The following is a 19589-nucleotide window of genomic DNA, read 5'->3' on the forward strand; positions in this document are numbered from 1 at the left end:
GAATGGTTAGCTGTCAATACTGCAAATCTGCTGCAACTGGAGGTAAATGGGTTGCTCCAGAGGTCTGGCCACTGCCTGCAGCTGCTTGGTGGCCAGAGGGACCTCTACATGCATTGAGCTGCCTTCCCTCCCCAGCTCCCCAGAGAAAAAGCTTTGCTGCAGCCACGCTTGCTGCCCCTGCTACTCCCAGGGACCCCCCCACACTTGGAGATACAGAGCTAGGAAAATGCCTGGGGGAAGAGACCCCACCCAGGGGACCCCCACCCATAATGGGGGGTTTGTGGAGAGAGAGCAGATGCGATAAACCCAATGGTCCACCATGAAGCTGAGAGACTCAGCATGGCTTCTTACCCCTCGCCATGAGTCCTTTCAACGCCAGTGAGCCAAGCTGCAGACACACACTCCCCACTGTCCCCAGTTTGAGCTGGGCAGGACACAGAGTCATTTTCAAATGGAGGCATTCTTACCCCTGGTGGTATTCCAAAGATGGCCACTGACACCAGAGGGAAAAGTCAGGGGAGGGAAATCCCCTGTTTCCCCACTCTGGGTGCACCCCTGACTCTTTTTCCCTTCCCTTGCCCGCCCCCCACCCAAGCAGTCCCAGGAGATGCAAGAGGTTGGAGGGGGGCGGCTGGATGACAAGTTGACCCCTTTTGACCTGTCAGTGTGTAGGAAAATCCCACTCCCCATTTTCTCAGAATTCTCCACCCTATGTCCCCCACCCTCCCCCAGCTTCCGCTTCAGTGCTTCCCCATCACCTATGCATTTGGTGTCCTCATTCCCAACCGAATCCTTGCACTTAATGTCCACAGCTTAATACTCTACTGCTTCCTCCACCTTGATATGTATTTAAATGTCTGTCTCCTCCAGTAGGCTGGAAGTTCCTTGAGGGCAGGGATTGTTTCAGTTAACTGAACAGCACTCAGTACAGTGCTATACTGAGAGTTTTAGCAAGCAGAAGATAGATTTTCCCAGGCACGGTGGCATTGGAGGTCTCAGAGGAAGCCATTCTCTGAGAGGAAGCACAAAAAAAAGGTTTGGTTGGGAGTCTCCATCTGCCTGGGAGCCAGGAAATATCGATTTCAATCCCTGACAATGCCAACTTGACCTCAGGGAACTCAATTATCTCCCTGGGGCCTCAGTTTCCCCAGCCACAGAACAGGAACTGGGCTAAATCACTATGATGAGTGGGCCCGGACCTGGCTGAGTAGACAAAAAAAGAGTTAGGAAATGGGCTTCTGTGTCCAGAAAAGCAATCTTCGATCACTTAAAATGGTAATTCTTTTTCCATTTTCATTTTCAGAAAGGCCCCAGAGACTCATTCTCTGAGAGGACATATCACTCAGGAAATTTCATTTTTTCCCCTTCTGCCAAGCCTGAATTACTGCCTGAAAACCAATAGCTCTGCCCGCTGCCCTCTCTACTCCAAACGGGGATGTATTTCACCTTTGGATAACCCAGAAATGGCTGAGTCTATTTGTCTCCAACTTCAGAAGGCACTGCCACATCCCGGGTTGGGGCCCAACCAGAAAAAAGCTGGTCCAAAAGGAGGCATCATTTTGGGGGTCTCTGACCCTCTGTCTGTCTCCACAGAGTGTCCTCTGAGTCCAAAGCCCATTCCCACTCTTGCCACTTAGGCCAGCCTGGAGGTCCCCAGACCAGCCCGGCAGATGCAAGAACCAACAGGCAGGCAGCAGACTGAAAGAGCACCTGGGAGAAAGGGACATGAATGTTTTCCTCATTTCCTCGGGGCTGGAAGGAGCAGAGCCAGGGCCCAGCAAGAAGATAGGCCAACACCGCCAACCTCCCTTTGCTGAAGCCCGCACCAGCCCTCCCGAACCTCCATCCTCCACCCACCCACTGATCTACCTTTGGGCCTCCTTCCCCCAAATTCCCCCAGGCCACTCCCCTCCCCTCCACCCAGCCCCCTCCCCATGAAGGAAGCTTGTTTTCAGCAGTAACCCTCCAGGGTTTCTGTCCCCTGAAACCACATTAAGAGCAGTTCACTCCATAATTTACAACGGGTAGACACGCCAGTATCCTTGCTTGGGAAAGTATCTGTTATTCTGTCCTTCCCACCTGGTTAATACAGTGCGCCGCACCAAGTGGAGTTCAATAAATGCTACTACTTCTACTATTACCATTACTACTGCTATTTCTAGCTAATACTACTTCTACAAGACAAAAATGATCCTCTCCCCAAGACCTCCCTGCCACTCCCACCAGGCAACCAATACTCCTGGAAGGAGGTGAGAAGACAAGAGAAGGTTGGAGTGGGGAGGAGAGAAGTGGGGAGAGGAGATAGGATGGGGGGTAAGAAAACCAACAAGGAAGGGGGGAAGAGGGGCAGGGGGAGGGAATGGGGAGAAGGGGTTGAGGAATGAAGGAGGAAATGCAAACTCAAAGCTGGAAGAAAGAAAGAAAGAAAAGAAGTTGAATTGAGAGGAACTAACATGGCATTACTGGTGTCTGTGGCTGTTACTTCAGCTGAAGAAATTATTCCACACTTTGAGCATTTGAGCGTCACTCCGTAAAGGGGTATTGTCATCTGACTGCAAGTGAAATTAAAAGACTGAAACAAAACAAAATACTTTGCTTGTGAAACACAAAAAAGAGAAAAGGAAAAAATAAGAGTGGGGAGTAGGGGGGCAAAAAGGGTGAAGGAGGGAGAGGCAGGAGCAAAAATGAAAAGGTCCAGAGCAAGGATCGGTCCATGCACCCGCCCCCAACCCTAGCCCCGGCCAGAGCCTCCGGGGCAGGTCTGAGAGGGGATACAGACCCAGAGACTCTCACTCTTCCTTTTGGGGGGACGGAGGTGCCTGCTTCCTTGCTGTCCCCTGCTCCTGGGAGTTGGAGGGGGTGGCTCTGGAGGTCTGGAAGCCCCCACTATATTCTGGAGAGAGAGTGCTCAGTGCCCGGGGGGGAGTGTCAAATGCTCAGGGACCAGGAGAGAATGTCTGCACTCAGTGCCCAGAGGCTTGAGGTGAGACTGCCCAAAGATGAGTACCCAGAGCCTAAGGATGAGAATGCCCAGTGCCCAGTTGTGGGGATGGGGATGAGAGTGTTTGGTGGTGAGAGTGCCTAGTGTCCTGTGCCCTGGTATGAGTGCCCAGTCATGAGTGTGCTCAGTGCCCAGGAGACAGGGGCCTGGGGGGATAGTGCCCAGGAGTCATGGGGGAGAGGTGTAGGCTGGGGACAGATAGGTGGGAGCCTGGGAGGCGGAGTGTGCTACATAGTATCGGACTTTTCCGGGACTCAGCCCACCTGGCTCCTTGGAAATTGGCAGTTCATAGTCCCTCCCTGCTGTTTTTGCCAGGTTAAATTCTACAGTACAAATGAAACCTAAATTTTCAACTTGCCAACCTCTTAGATGTCATAAGCATCTAGCAAGCAGAGTCAGACAGTACTCTTTCAGACCAACCTGTCCTGACTGGCTTTGTGCCTGCCTGCCTGATGTCTCTCTGCACTGAATTCCTACCTCTATCACCACGACTGAACCACTTGCTACCCATTAAAAGCCCGTACACATTACAGATGTCAAGCAAGCTGCCCTCTGGGTCCCTGGGGCCTAATTCCTTACGAATTAAGTCCTGGTGGTGGGTGGGGATGGAGTCTACTATTCTGTGCCCTGGGCAGGGACCAGACTTCTTGACCCTAAGCCCATGCTGCTCACAGACCGATCTCCCTCCAGGATTCTGCCTAACTGCCTTCTGACCTGACTCGTAGGTCCAAGGAGGAAGCGGCTAGTTCATGGGCCTGGCCTAGGTGGGGAAAATGAAAGGCCAAGGTCATCACCGTTTTGAGGGAATCCTGCAGTACTGCTGGGGGTGGGGTTGGGAGATGGGGAGGAAGGAGAGGGAGGAAGGATGCGGAGGGAAGACGGGGGAGAGGAAGGGAGGGGGCACATTTCCAAAGGGGCACAGAATCGGCAAAACCATTAACACAGAGCACGCCGGAGACCGTTCCAGACAGACAAACAGAGAAACAGAGAGCGGCAGAAAAATCAATGCAGGAATACAAGGCTTGTTCTGGAGGTTACCAAGAAGCATCAAAATGCAATCGATAACCAGCCGGCTCCTTCTATACGTTGGCTTCTGTAATTAAGAGCAATTCAGGGCCCTCAGGGGGGAGGGGGTGCCCCGCCCTTGGCCGGGGACACAGCCGGCAGCTTGGGGATCTTTCAGATTGGGTTGGTAAGGGGATCCCGACCATCACTCTCTCCCCTTCTGGACAGGACTCATAGCGGTCAGCACAGAGCGGGGGAGCCAAGCAGCCTGGGGGTCTACTCTACCTATCCCTTGGCTTCAGAAGGGTGGGCTACTTACTGGGAGAACCTGCTCTACAAGTAGAAGGAAGAATGTGGGTTTTCCATTTTGTGCATTATTCACAGAAGATTTCTAGCCTCTTATTTGCTGGGTGCCCTCTTTCCTTCTCTCTTACCCTCTCTGCCCCTTGCAGCCTGGGTTGTCCTAAATGGTGGCTTTCACCAGGCCCTGGGCCCCAGGATTGCTGTCTTACATAGCCCAAGTGGGTGACAGGGTACACCTTACCCTTGGTCTAGGTAGGACCCAAGCTGCCACCCTTAAGGGGCAGTATCTGCTACTCTGTATAATCAACACCATCTCTTCCATCCAGAGGTGAGAACAATTGAGAACATTTCATCTTTCTCATTTCTTTATCCTCTCTTAGACTCTTTTTCTTATAGTGCAAAGCAATACGGACGAAAGCGGGAGGTTTTCTCTACTGTGGCCAGACAGCCCCAGAGACCCCAGCTCCCACGGAAGCCTCTCCGGAATCTTAGATGTTCCCGTTTCAGCTCACTGCTCTCCATGGAGAGCTGGGCCTCTGGGGGAGAGTAGACAGGGGAATATGGTAAATTTCAGGTCCCAGTGACCCCAAGAAGGAGTTGTTTATGCTGGGGGATAGCCCAACCCAGCTCTTGGGACTGCCTTTCAGGGCAGAGTGCTGGGCATAGTGCCAGGCTCTTAGGGAGGATGTGATGGTGCAGCGGGGGAGCGGGGGGACTCTCCACACTGGGGGAGGACTGTGGGTGGTGGGGTGTGGGAATATTCAAAGGAATTGGAGGAGGCCAAGAGACCCAACCTTCTCTGAAAGCATTTCACAGTAGTATCTCCAACCAGGCTCTAGCAGCAGGGCTCTAATGGTTGGCTAGGATGCTGCTGTGGGGAGGGGGAGGGTTCTGTGGGCTTCACTAGGGGTGACATGGGGGGTATGACAGCTGGTTCCCCTGGGGGGATTTGGGAACCAGGAGGAAAAAGCTGGAAACCTGTTCCTTGGGAAAGGGAGAATCTGGGCTGTTGACCCAAGATAGTGATTATTTGGGGGCTCCCCAGGTGGGCCACCCAACTCCACCCAACCCCCTCACTCCCATCGTCCCAGTGACTCAACAGTGCTGCCTCCCTTGGGTCCCGGGCCTGGTGCTGGTTTTGGGACTTAGCGAGGGTCCCAAGCTTCCACCTGGGGCACGGTGCCAGGTGGGCCGCCTGGTTATGGATCGAGGCTGTGTGGAGGGAATTTCTTAGATGTATTGGTATGGCCTACCCTGCCCGTTCCTTCAGTTTCTTATCTGTTATTCCATCTTTGGACACAAGTTTGTTAAAAACCAAAATCCCGATAACCATGTTCACCTGTGGAAACAAGAAACAAGAACGAGTTGGCATGTTTTCAGCCAGTGGCCCATCTGCCCCGCGTGCGAGTAATGCCCCAGTTCTGGCCACGCAGCGCAACCCTGGGCAGCAAGCTGGTCCCAGCACTGCAGATATCCACATGGGGTCTCCCGGGGCATCGAGCTGACCGTCCCTCTCTTCTCTCCCCAAGGCTGGAGGTGGGGCTGGGGCACAGCTGAGTCTCTGGAGTGGCCAGAGAAGGACACGGGCAACAAACTCAATTTTTCTCCCCCACCTCAATATGTGGAATGAACCCAATCAGTCCCAAAGGACCCACCCTAAAACCCAGCCTGGAATCAGAGGTGAGAAGGGGCGTGGAGCTGTGGCAGCCTCCTCAGTGGGCTGACAATGGGGGTCCCTTGTGCCAACAACCAAGGGGCTCAGAGTGGATGCTGGGCAAGGTCAGTGACTTAACTTCCAGCCCAACCCAGTCCAGTGGGTGGGAAGGGGCTGGACCAGGAGGTTCCAAGGAATGTGGAAGAGAAAGGGGTTGGGAAGCTTCTGGGCTCTTCTATCCAGAATGAATAATGGTGCCCTCTCACCCACAACCCCGTGGGCAGCCCAGCAATCCCTGGTCCTCTGGGAAGCAGAACTGCAGGCTTGGGTTGCATGGGGAAGGAGGACACAACTTTGCTCTGAGTGGCTGACTGATAGTGTGTGTGCTCCTGCAACTCACTGCCCTTCTCCTCTCAGAACTCCTGCCTACAGGTGCACACACACACACTCTCTCTCTCTCTCTCTCAGATTTGTGTGTGAGATATGTTATTGTCGCTCCACTTGATGAACACTGGGACTTCCAATTGCTACGAATCACCTCTCCAGAGCCCCACAGCATTTGGGGGTTTCGAGGTTCAAATAAGGAGAATGGCCAGAACCCCTCTGTGTTTCTACTCCCTGCCTGCCCACTGACCAGCCCTGCCTGGGTGCCAGCAGCACCTAAGAGAACAGACTCCAGGGCGAGACCAAAGGGGCTCAGATGCTGGAACTCTCATAGCTCTTCCTGCCGCACTCTAACTACCTTACTGTCCTCTCTCCCTCACCTCCGGCCTCACCACCAGGCACTCAGTTTTCCCAGTCCCCATTGGGTTTGTGGCCTACAGATGTGCTGAGGACACTGGACATTTAAAGTCACAGGTCCCCTTGGGGTGGAGAGGGGCAGAGGGAGCCAGAAGGGTGAGAAGGTTGTGACAAGAACAGCCTCCAGGCAGGGTCCAGGGAGAGGCGGGTCCTAGATCTGAAAGCAACCTCCCTCATAGCTTCAGCCTTCAGAGCCCAGGGCCCCACAGAGCCTGGTTGTGAGCCTTTGGATGCAGGCCTGACACTGGGGAGCAGCCTGATTATTCTAGCTAGCAGGGCTGGGGAGTGGCAGGTCTGGTGACCAGAGGCTTCACTGCCTCCGGGGCCTGCTGAGCAGGTGGGGACAGAAGGTTCCCAGAGTGAAACTTTGCTCTGGAGAGAAACAACTTTGCCTGGCCCCCAGCCTGGTCCCCCTGCTGTCCCGGCAATGATTAGGGCTATGGGTCTCAGTCTGGGATGGACATAGAGAGGTGAGCTGGAAATGACCACCCCCATGACATGACTCTGGGTTCATTGCCTTGGCCTCTTTCTCTCTCTCTCCCTAGGCTTCTCTGGTTCATCAGTCCTGGAGATTTAAATGGTGCCACTCTTCCAAATCTTCCCCACCCGAGAGCTGAGAGCCACCAGGAGTGGCCATCCCGGCCAGTCCTGATACTGGAGAGACACCATCTCTTTCCTCCTAGACAGATTGGCACCCATCCTTCCTTTCAAGATACCTCCAAGGGGAGGCCCCCACAACCTCGCCTAATGGCTTGCTCCAGTGTCAGATCCCCCTGGCAGCCAGGAATTTCTTCCTCAAGTCTAACTGAACCCTCTCTTGCTGCAATCTAATTCCATCCTTCTAGCCAGTCCTCTTTGGAGGTGATGAACAGCTGGTCAGCGCTGTCCCCTCAGTGTGACCATGTGGGAAGCAGTGTTTGAAGAGAAGAGGAGACTACAGCCAAGGTCCATGTCCACCAGAGAGAAACCGGGCTTTGGGATTCATGAGGAGAGGTTCCTCAGGTCTCATCTTGGGTTGGCCAGCCATGTGGGCCCAGCTTTGTCAGGGACAGCGTTGCTGGAGGAAAAAGATCATGATGCAAAGTGCTAATGGGTGACCTAAGGATCCAGGGACTTGGCTCTTTTTTAAGTCCCAGTGAGACTGGCCATTTCAGAGCCCAGCTGTATGACCAAATCTTCTGTCTCTCAGGCTTCTGGTTTGCTCCTGGTGCACATGCATGCACACACACGCACATACACATACACTCTCTCTCTCTTTTTTCAACCCCTCCCCTCCTCTTCATTCCATCTCTTTAGGCACAGATATTCTCCCACTTCTCTCCCTTGCTGACAGTTCAGTGTACAGGGGTGGTGGCCGCTGAGGATGCTGGGAGAAAATGGCCTACTTTGCAGCCTTCCAGCGAAATTCTCCTGCTGCAGAGTCTGGTTTGGGAGAAACCCTCAGAAGAGCCAGGATTCAAACTGGAATGGGGCCAGGTTGCCTATGGAAACTGGGAGTGGAGCTGGAGGCCGTGGTTGCAGGGGGAGGTGGGGGAGGCTGGTCAGAAGGGACTGTGGATGTGCCCTGGCCTTCCAGGGAGGAAATAACCCACTCCTGACAGGCTTTCTCATCTGTGAGGACATCCAGTGGCCACTTCTCCCAGTGAAGGGTGGGCAGTAAGGGGTGCCAGCCAGAATAAACCAGCCTATAAATGCCTCCTGATCTTGACCTTGTAGGTCATGGCAGTTGGAGTCCTGGAGGCTGGGTCTCCCCTCCCTTTCTGGGCCCTTTGGCTTCTGCCTCATGGGTCAGCACCCCTGGTCCCCAGGATTGATTCATCCTAGTGCCATGATTCATCCCAGTTCCATGACAAGGAAGACTAAAGCTGGCACCTCTATGGACTCACTCATGGTGCCAGTGTTCAGCGTTCTCAGGGGAGTGAGAGGTGGAAGATGGGGAAGGGACATTAGGGACAAGTCTCTTGGAGGGGCTTCCAAGCTGCTGCCACCCCACCAGCATTCCTATGTCAGCATGCTCTCACTCCCCACACCCCTATGGCCCTGTGCCCTACCCCCAGGAGCCCGAGGATTCTGGAGAGGATGGGGCCCAGGAAGGGACAAAAGAAATCAAATACCAGAACCACAGCAGCAGCTGGACCGACGAAGGCATACAGTAAGCCCCCTTCCAAGGACAACCAGCAGCTGGAAGAGAAATGGAAGAAGAGGCCAAGGGTTGAGTCAGTGCCAACCTCCACCTGCCCTCCCTGATCCTCTGAGTCTGGAGCCCTCAATGGGGCTCGTCCTGAGATATTGGAATTATGGGACCCAAGACCTGCAAAATAATCAGGGCCCGGTCTAATGCTGGGGCCACCTGTGGGGCGTGGGGGGGGGGGGCAGGAGGAAGCAAGATGGGGGTGGGGAGGACAGGAGGAAGCCAGACTGGGAAATGTTGTGGAGAAAGAATTTGGCCACCCACGGAACAGGGATGTTGGGAGAGAAGGAGTCAAGGGTAAACGTATGGTTGTGAGCTTCAGAGAGGGGAGATTGTGGTGATATCCACTAAGACAGGCAATTTAGGAAGAAGATGATTTGGGGGGAAGATGAAGATTTCAACTTTGGACATCCATGTCGAGATGTATAAAGGCAGAAGGAAACATGAAACTGCAGAGAAGGAGAGAGGTTGGGGCTAGTGGGGTAGATTTGGGAGCCATCCATGGAGGAAGCAGATGTAAAGGGAAAAGAGAAGGAGATCCAGAATGGAGCCTTGAGGGACCACCCCCCCCTTGCCCCCTCCAGCCCACTCTGTCTCCTCTCTGCCCAGGGTTCCTGGAAGCCCACCCGCCTCAGGATTCTCGTTCAGATGCCTGCCTTTCAGCTCCTTTGCTAATTCTTGTTTCTCCTTTGCAGCACATTCATTCTGGCCATTAAAGACCACTTCTCACAGGGCCTGTTAGTCTCTGGTTCCTTTGGAGAATGTCAATGAGGCTCCCTGGGGGAGGAGCCGGGCCACCCAGGCTGGTTTGGAGCACCGGCCCCACGTCCGCTCTGGCCCTCTGGAGTCAGAGGGGCCAAAGGGGCCGGGGGCAGGTTACCAGGCCAGGGCCTCATCCACCGGCAGACCTCTACCTCTCTCCTCAGAGGTTCCCTTCTCCTCTAGGGCCCCATATGGGCCAGAAAAGTCCCTCTGCTGCCCCTGTGCTTGCCCAAGCCGGACTCCATGGCTGGTTCTCCTGTCCCTGGCAACGGGCCACCAGGCCAGTGGCACAAGTCCAAGCCACCGAGGTCTGACACCCTCTGGATGGCTGGGTCCTCGCTTTTCCTGGATCTCTTCTCATGTTTTTTTCAGGGAGGGGGAGAGGGAGGAAGAGATGGAGGAGGAGAGGGAGAAGGAGGAGGAGGAGGAAGAGGAGAAAGAGAAGGAGGCGGGCTGGAAGCTGGGCCCTTCCTAAGCGAGGAGCAGGGCTAGGGAATTATGCTGAATAACAATTATTGTGGTATTTGTAAAGTGCTTGCTATGTGACAAGCTCTGGCTTGAAAAAATACAATCAGATCGGACACCATCCCAGTCCATGGGGCTCCTGGAGACCCTCCCTCCTGGATCAGCATCATGTCTGCTTCCTCCTGGCACACCTCATTTGTGTTCTGTTAAATGTCCCCAGGGCTGACATTGATATCTCTTTTCTGGGTATCTGTTTCCCCCTGACTAGATTGGGAGCTCCATGGAAGACGAGGACAGGATTCATCCCAGCGCTAAGCACAGTTCCTTGTCCATAATAAGCTCAGGCTGGCCCTAGCCTAGTGTCTGGGGAGTAGGGGCCGGTGCTGCTGAGAAATTCCCTATTTAGCAACATGGGTTGGGGGAAGGGGCCAGGGGAGAGGAATCCCCCGTTACTCGTTAGTGGACAGTTCTGTACCCCCAGGCTTTGGTAAGTCCCACCATAATGGACAAGGGGGTGAGGGTCATGGCAAGGAAGGAGAGAGGGAGAGGAGTCCCCCCGTTACTCACTAGTTGACAGTGCCGTACCCCCGGGCTTTGGTAAATCCCACTGAAATCGCCACCACCAGAGCAGGAAGCCCTAGAGGAAGGAGAACAAAGAGAAAGCAGGTCATTTTGGGGTCCCTTGACCCTCCCTGGCTCCCCTGAGAGCCATTGCCCTCCCCAAACTGTAGACATGGGTCCCCGAGAGGGCGGTCTCCTCAGAATCTCAGCATTATGGGAGCCTGAAGAAGGGTTGGCTGAAACTTTTGGGTCCCGGGGGTGGGGGTTCTCTCCAGTCTCTAGGTGGACAGATGGAATGTTTCAGCCCTGATGTCTTCCCAGAGGTGGAGCTGACCTGGGAAATGAAACGCCCACCCTGATAGGGTTGGTGAGAAGTTGTTCGCAATGACCAGTATGGCCAGAGGCTTATTCTGTAGCCCTTTGAAGGGGTAGGACAGCTTCCAGTGGAGGACACTGAGATCTCCAAGGGTCAGGGCTACCCAGGCCACAGGAAGTGGAGGAGGGAGCTTTATCTGATGAATTCAAACAGCGTAGACATCTAGCCTGGATCATTCAGGTCAAGTGAACCCCACACTTTTCTCAGCAGGGGTGAATTTTCCCACTCCTTTGCAGGGGCAGACTAGAGAATCCAGGTGGGGGGCTGCAGGGAGCAGAACCAGAGCTGAAATGTTGATCACTCAGTCCCTCAGGGCTCGGCATCTCCACTGACACTGCAAACATATGGAAGTCTTCAATTAACAGACTCCAGAGTCTCAGGGGTGAGCCAGACTGGGAAAAACAAGCCAGGCCCTGTAGGCTTGGGTGGGGGGGACGTGGGGGGAGGACGCCAGATTCAGATGAGAAGGGGCTGACACACAGCTGATCCTTGATGTGCCTCCTGCGGAAAAAAAATCCATGCTCTTTGGAAAGCCACAGAAATAGCCCCCTGAGGCTGCTCGGATGGTTTTATGTTGGGTTGAGAAATGAAAAAAGCTTGTACGGCACATCAAATAGGGTCTTGGTGAGAGTGTTGGCCGACTGGTCTGATGTGTGCGCGCGCGCGCGCGTGCGTGTGTGGTGTGTTACGCAAACCATAGGTAGGCATAAATGGGTCACTTTTCAGCATGTATTCCTCCAGAAGGGGAGGATGTGTGTCCCGATGCGAACTCGGCCAGTCCTTGGACAGAAGCACTTTCCTGGCACCATCCAACTGTGCTGGGGTTGCTGTGGGCTGCTGTAAGTGGGGATGTACCAACTCTGTTATATTGTACTCTCCCAAACGCTTAGTACAGTGCTCTGAACATAGACAGTAAACGCTGAAAAAACACAATTGATTGATCGAATGTGGCCCCGTGGTGATGGCTGACCAGCGAGAGGGGGTGGGGAGGGGGGTGGGTCGTGGGACTAGAGGTGAGATGGCACACACAAAGCTGGGATAACAAGAGCTTAAAGGATATTGTGTAAACATGAGTGTGAGTCTGTGTGTTTGTGTGTATGCTGGAGGAACAGGGCTCAGGTATCTTTTGACATCCAGCCAGCCTGTATTCCTGCATGCCCAGTTTTTAGAAGTGATGGGGAACACCTCAAAACATTGCTGTCACATTTTTCATTTGTTTTCTCTCACAAAGTGATTCGTTCTGAGAATAAACTAAATAGGGTAGCAAGACCAGATGAGCAGCATCTATCAGGACCCACAAAGCTACTTCTTCAAGGAAAGGACAAGTAGGAGGGAGGTGGAGGGTCTGACGTCGCCCTGAGCTCTGCTCTGACGAAAGCAGAGAGGAAGAGTTGCGGGGGTGGGCAGGGGAAAAGAGAGAGAGAGAGAGAGAAAGAGAGAGAAGAAGAAGAAGAAGAAGAAGAAGCAGCTCCAGGAAGCAGAGGTGGGAGAGAGGAGCAGGAAGATGAAATTAGTTGCAAAGAAGGGAAAGAATAAGAAGCAGGGGGTCGGAGGGAGGAGAGAAGAGGAAGCATGATGTCTGTAGTATGTGGAGAGAGAGAGAGAGAGAGAGAGGAGTGAGGTAAGAGAGATGGAAGAGGAGAGCTTCAGGGGCGAGAGGAGGGAGAGAAACAGAGAAGGACAAGGAGTGGGGAAAAGAGAAAGGGCAAAAGTCTGGGAACCAGATGACTGAGAGAGAAGCCAAAGAGAAGAAGGGATGGAGAATATATAGGTCAGGAGAAAGAGAAGTCAACTGGAAAAGCCTTCTTTGCTTTTTGCTATACCTCCACCTTTCCTTCTCTGAGCAGGTGGCCCATTCACGTGAGACCCGATCCCCTGTGGGGGCTGGATGGGGCAGGGGACAGGGCAGGGGTCAGGGTAGGGGGATAGAACACTAGGGCAGAGGGGCAGGGCTCGGGGAGAGGGGCCAACGAGATGACAGGCTCCCTGACCCCAGCCGAGGCAGAGGAAGCGCTTGCGGATGATGCGGTTCCGGAGGCGCCCAGTCACGGCCATGTAGGACTGCCAGGCTTCAGTCAGCACCCAGCAGAAGGAGGACAGGAAGAAGAAATGCAGGAAGGCGGCCACCAGAGTGCAGATCACCTGGGGGAGCAGACAGAAAGAGATCGGGATGGGGCTAGATTCCTACTCAGACCTAAGCTTAGGGTCCAGGAGCTGACGGGCTTCCAGGGCTCGGTCCCTGTGTGACACAGAGCTTGGCCTCTCTGGGCCTCTACAACTCTTCCAGCTTGCTCATCTCTCAGGTTGTCCTGGAAAATCGCTTATCAAAGTTTTTCTCCAGCTAGGAGGACTTTGAAAGGTCACCTGACATTGCATTTTGCCATTGCAAAACCATCTGACCAGAAGCATTCAACAGGCACCATGGCCCCACCTGCTTCTTTTGCTGCCTCCTCCCCCACTAATCACCCCTTCTCCTCCTCCACTTCTCCCTCCTACTCTTCCTGCCACTCGGCATCTTGGGACCAGAGACATGAATAATCATCATACTCTGGTGGATGCTTGTTAAGCAATTACTATGTGCCAAACACTGGGCTAAGCACTAGGGTGAATGCAAGGTGATTATGTTGGTCTTAGTCAATACCCGTGGAGCCCTGCTAGACCGGCGTCCACTGGAAACCCCACTCCCTAGGGGACAGAAAGGAGTGCCCATTCCTTTCAGTCTCGTGGCCGCCTGGTTTCCTTTTGGCCTGGATATATTCTGGGGACCTACCAAAGGTCAGGGTGGGTGAGAAGCGGGTTGGTTCTGGGTAACCCTACCCTGATCCGAGCTCAGAAATGCCATCATCATCAACAGTATATACTGAGCATCTACCGTGGGCAGAGAAAGCACTTACTAAGCACTCACTCGGAAGAGGACAAAGAGAAGATGAGATTCCTGACCCCAAGGAGCTGGGGAGACAGATCCCGAAATAAACAGTTTTACTCTGAGAGTCCCTCCCTCCCTGCCACCCCAAATCATCCTGGGGCTAGTGCCTGGAGTTGGTGGCTGGTTCTAGGAATGGTATGGAGATGCTTCTGGAAGGCCTTCTAAACCACCTGATTCCATCGCCTGAGCTTTATGCCCCCATTGTCACTCTGTGTGTGTGTGTGTGTGGTGGGGGTGGGGTGTGGGTCTGCATCCTGCCTCTCTGTTAGACTGTCCGCTCCTCAAGGGCAGGGCCCGGGAGTCTTCTTCCCTTTATCCCCACTGCTGGTCCCAGGACAAAGTCAACCCTTACAGAGCACCCAGCCTACATTGGGGATGGAGGAGCTCAGCGGGGGCTAGGGGTGGGGGCTGGGGATGGAGATAGGGCCAGGGACTCCTCCGCCCGAAATTACTTTCCAGAAACACAGCATTTGTCCTCCAAGGAGGTCCTTAGACACTGTGGAAAATTCTCTCTCTCCAAATTTCCCTGTCCTCCGTCCGAGAAGCCAATGGGCAGCTGGTGGGGGCTGAATAAGAATCAGGCCCTTGGGTCAGCGTCTCCCCTCCCACCAGGCCACTGCCCCGGACCCATGGATGCACTCGATTTCTCTGCCTCCCGCTAGCCACTAGCCAGGCAGGGCTGACCTTCCCTCCCAGCTCCCAGAGCCCTGGGGCAAACAGCAAGAGGACACAGAGGGCCCAGGGCGGCCGGGCTGGGGAGGGAGAACAGGAATCGGAGATCCCAGGGTCAGATGATGCCTCTAGAATTTTGATTCTTCCTTTCACGCCTCCCTACTTTCCTCCCACATGGTCGCTCCACCCCTCACGCTCTCAGACTGCTAATGACTTCCCTGAATAGCCTTCAGGAGGAGAGGAACTATTTAGTGGCCAACTTCAAAGTGGGCACAGGGAGAGGAAGCTCTGGGAGGAGAGTCCTTGGCTCGGTGGGCCTGTTAAAGGATCAGAACGGCTTTCTCCCTACGATATCGGGGATGGCAGCTGCAGTCAGCTATTCTCTCCATCTTCCTACAGGGTTCAACCCAGACAGGTCTGCCCTGCCAAACACCACAGTTAGATGAGGCAGTCAGAACACCTGGGTTTATTCCTGATGTCGCTGTCCTGGCTTCCAGACAGTGTCACTGTCTGGAAAAGGGGGCAGTTGGAGGAAAGTGATAAAGTTGTTGGGAGGATGAATCCACAGTTCTCCTCCTTCCCCATACCTCCTTCCCCAAACCCTCATCGCAGGTGGGGCCCTAGGCTTCAGGTTAATGATCAAATGAGCTTTCTTTAGGTAGGGTTGGCCTGGGGGGAGAAAGCAGAGGAAAACATAGTCCTTGGAACTTTTCCTACTTTAAAGAGGGTGGATGGAAAAATGCCCAGGATTCTCTGTGGTCAAGGGAGGCCTCCTTCAGCTTTCCCACCCACCAAGCCTCTCCCGGGAGAGAAGGGACCTCCAGAAGTCATCTCCTCCAGCCCCCTGCCCCAAGGCAGAACAGCTCCCAAACACACCCAGAGATACTGCCCCGCTTCAGCGTCCCTGCTCCGAGCCTGGGCGGCCAACTGGGAGAGGAGTAGAGAGAAGGGGCAGTGGCGGGAGCGAGGGAGGGAGCGGTGAAGAGGGGAGGGGGATCTATTCGGGGACACAGGGTGGGCACCTGATCACCTCCTACCTTGTTCCGGGTCTGGGTCTGCCCAATGAGGATGAGGGCATTCGAAGAGATGATAGAGAGGCAGAAGTTGATGAGGATGACGGAGCGCTCAGAGCGGATGTATCTGAGGAGAGAGGCAGAGGAGCCGCCAGCTTGGCCATCTCACGTGCCAGGTCTGCCCCCATCCCACGAGGCCCTTCTGTCTGCCCAGGTGTCTGTATCTGCCCTGTCTTCCCTTCTCACCAGATGGGGTGCACGGCCTTCTCTCTCCCTGGCCCTCTGGCCCGCTCCAGCCCCAGTCTCTTACAGCTGCTTCCCCTTCTATCCCATCCTGACTGGACACTAGAACGTTTCCTTCTCCAGCCTCACGCTCGGCAGGCCTGCAGACAGGAAGCTCCATCAGGATAAGAACTTGGTTTGAATCACTGTGAACTTTGAGCATGCAGCTCGGACCCCTGCCCAATGAGGCAATTCAAGGCCACAGTCTCTGCTGCTGCTCCGGCCACACCAGGTAATATGTCCAGAAGGCAGACGCCTCTTCATATTGTCTCAGATTCTCAATCCTTCTTACCTTCCCTCCCTCATGCCTCCTGCACCCCACTGAGCTCAGACCTCACAGAACCAGGGAACTCCATCAGTCCCCCCACACTATGGCCGAAAGACCCCTGAAAATCAAGTGCAGATGGAACAGAAAGGCAAGACTGGGTACATTCAATTTCTTTTAGCTCACAGCCTGGCTTTCATTAGGCCCACTGCCCGACCCTCTGAGGCCTGGTCCATCCAGGCCAGGGCTCGTTCTGGTGTCACCCCACGGGATTTGCTAAACACCTTGGTTGAGCAAAGATGGACTCAAAGACCCGGGGTCAGAGGGTGGCCGGTGGCAGGGGCAGAATCTGGGGCTCAGGCTCAAGAGTCCTGGCCGCTTTGCTCTTTGACCATGGAAACAATGTCTCTGGGGTGTCTCTGCCATTATGTCCTTGGCCCAGCCCTAGCTTTCTCTCCCTAAAAACCCCGCTTAACTTCTCCCTGCTCCAGAAATGACCTTGCCCCCTTCTCACCCTTGTAGACCCTGCTGCCATAGGCTCAGGCCTCAGTGGTCCCCGAAGGGTCCCTAGTGAGCCACTGGTGTGTTTCTGGCAAGCCATAGTGAACTGTCACAGCCTTAGCCCTGGACGGTGGTCAGGCTTGGATCAAGAGCATATGATGAGCACTTTCAAAATAGTAATAAGAATTGTGGGAATTGGCAAGCACCTTCTTTGTGCCAAGCGCTGGGGTGGATACAATCCAAGAAGACTGGACACAGTCTCTGCCCCTTGTGAGTGCTCATGGTCTAAGGGGGAGGGAGAACAAGTATTTCATCCCCATGAAATGAGGAAACTAAGGCAACAGACAAGTGACTTGCTCAAGGTCACCCAGAAGGCAAATGGTGGAGTCAGGACTAGAATCCAGGCCTCCTGACTCCCAGTCTTGTGTCCTTTCCACTAGACCAGACAGCTTTAAGGAGAAATGAGCTCCTCATTGAGCTCAATCTAGTGAATATATATCGGCCTCTCCCTGGGTCCTGCTTCCTTCTGCTGGGGGGCAGCCTCACTCATTCTTCTCTGGGAAGGGATCTGTGTCTTTCTTCTCTTCCTTCCTCCTGGGTGCATTGCAGATATTCTGTCTGGGCGAGAAGACAGGGAGAAGAGGAGAGGCCCTGGGGAGATGGAGTTGCAGCTTATGTGTTTGACTCTTCCCAGATGGCTTGACTCTTGCTCTTAGGATCCCACCCTTGGCTTTTCCACTGGGAGTGAACTGCTTCATTTGGGTCTGATACCAAGCTCTCTGTTCACTGGGTCCCTTTATAGTCCCTTAATGGGCTTCAGCTTCAGCAGGAGAGAGTGGTTAGACCTCAGGAAGAACTTTCTGACTGCCAGGGGAGATTCAGCGCTGTGACAGACTGCTCAGGGAGACTACTGAGCCTCCATTACTGGAGATCTGGAAGGTCAGGGCAGTCAACTCAATTGGTTCTGGACCTGGGTGGTGGGAAGCTAGACCTCTCATGGGTCTCTCTGGCTCTACATTGTGCTTTCCCAGAATTCCTCCTGAGCCTACAGCCAGGGACCCACATACACAAAAATCTGGGAGAGGACCACTGGCCTGGGAGGAAAATGAAATGTAAGCTAAATGAGGCCCAGCCCCATCAGTAGCCAGCTGGGGGCTTGGGCCACTCTCTTCCCTCATCCCTCCCCTACCCAGAATCCCCAAATCTGAGGGGTGTCAGCAGGGGAGGGTGTCCTACCTCCAGACAGACACATAGATGATGATGAGGAGAAGCAGGGTCAGGGAAGACACGCCACAGCCCACGATGAGGGTGACTGATGGGACGGCCACCTTTTCCATATTCTGAGAAGGAGACGGGGAGGGGGGAAGAGAGATAGAGAGAGGGAGGAAGAGAGAGAGAGAGAGAGGGAGATAAGTCTGACTTTTCAAGCGAGAGATGGTTGAAAGTTTCCACCAGCCAGGCCAACAAATCTTAGCCTTAGGGAACAGAGGAAAAGAAAAAAGCCCCAACAGTGTGAAACCCCCTCCCAACCTCTAGCTCCCAGCAAACAACAACACAGAAGCTCACAGTTTGACTTCCAGATCAAACCTCTGGTTTGCCCAGAGATACAGGAAGAAGAAAGGAACTGTCTTCTCATTGAATAGCCAGCAAAATTAAGCAACTTGGCCGTGGGGCAGAGTGAGAATGTGAACACAGGTCACCTAGAACCCAGCCTGGGCAGATTTTAAAAGACTCACCATCACCCTAGATGCTGGCTGCCAGGCAGGAGGGAGATCAGCCACTGGTGTCCTGATCTTGTGGCCTAGTCACATCTCAGCCGGAGAGGGCATGTCATCAGTGAAAGGTTTGCCCCCTCCCCCAGCTCCAAGGACAGAGGTGACAGGTCAAAAACAGAGGGTGCCCAAGTCTCATCCTTTGACACCTTCTTGTTCTCTGAGATTTACCCATTATCTATACCACAGACCCAAAGACAGCAAAGAGCTTGGGAAATCTTCAAGCCATCCATCAATCTACGGATTTACTGGGTGCAAAGCAGTGGACTTAAAGCTTAGGAAAGGACATTATTGAGCATTTACTGGGTGCAAAGCAGTGGACTTGAAGCTTAGGAAAGGACATTAGAGTTATTAGATTCAAGTCTTACCCTCAAAAAGTTACAGTCCACTGTTTGCAGAGCACTGTACTGAGTGGTTAGGAGAGGACAAGAGAGCTCATAGACACAATCACCGCCCTCAAGGAGCTTATAGACCAGAGGGGGAGATGGGCACTAAATTATAGGTAAATTATAAAAATATGCACATAAGTGGGGAAGAAGTGGATAGGACATAAGAGTGCATAGGCTAGTTGGAGAGACGATCACTAAAATGAATTATAGTGAGAAAGTGATAGAGTATGTAAGACTTGTACACAGCGGTACCCAAAACTGTGAGCACGAGGGCCAAGTTGCCCAACCTAATTTGCTTGTATCCACCCCAGCACTTAGTACAGTGCCTGGCACATAGTAAGTGCTTAACAGACACCACAATTACTATTATTGTGGTGTGGAAGTGCTAAAGTGATGTGGGGATGTACAGTAGGGAGATGAGAAATTGATCGGGGAAGGCCTCCTGGAGGATATGCGATTTTGGAAGAGCTTTGAAGAAAGGGAGGGCAGCTTGATGTGAAGGAGGAGGGAGTTTCAGCAAGGAGGGAGCATAAGAGCAAGAGGTCAGTGATGAGAGAGAGGAAACCAAAGCACGGTGAGTAGGTGAGTTGGAGAAGAATGAGGATTGCGAAATGGGGTGTAGTGGTCGAAAACAGAAGATAAATAGGAGG

The 19589-nt window shown here is 53.6% G+C and overlaps 1 protein-coding gene across 13 annotated transcripts in view; it reads right to left on the reverse strand.

Moving 5' to 3' along the window:
* ADGRB1 (adhesion G protein-coupled receptor B1) overlaps positions 1-19589 on the reverse strand; it is a 122246-nt gene that overhangs the window by 15980 nt on the left and 86677 nt on the right. For 5 of the 13 annotated variants that reach the window (XM_029062833.2, XM_029062832.2, XM_029062835.2 and 2 more), the window contains exons 19-26: positions 18015-18118; positions 17325-17429; positions 15755-15857; positions 13111-13261; positions 10750-10819; positions 8879-8945; positions 5563-5648; positions 2454-2552 (exon numbers count right to left, since the gene is read on the reverse strand). In XM_029062833.2, coding sequence (XP_028918666.1) covers positions 2454-2552; positions 5563-5648; positions 8879-8945; positions 10750-10819; positions 13111-13261; positions 15755-15857; positions 17325-17429; positions 18015-18118 — 785 coding nt within the window. The remainder of the gene's footprint in view (positions 1-2453; positions 2553-5562; positions 5649-8878; positions 8946-10749; positions 10820-13110; positions 13262-15754; positions 15858-17324; positions 17430-18014; positions 18119-19589) is intronic. The other 8 variants (XM_039911674.1, XM_029062841.2, XM_029062840.2 and 5 more) reach the window with 4 other exon arrangements.

Source organism: Ornithorhynchus anatinus, chromosome 4 (assembly GCF_004115215.2).
Source record: "Ornithorhynchus anatinus isolate Pmale09 chromosome 4, mOrnAna1.pri.v4, whole genome shotgun sequence".
NCBI lineage: Eukaryota > Metazoa > Chordata > Mammalia > Monotremata > Ornithorhynchidae > Ornithorhynchus > Ornithorhynchus anatinus.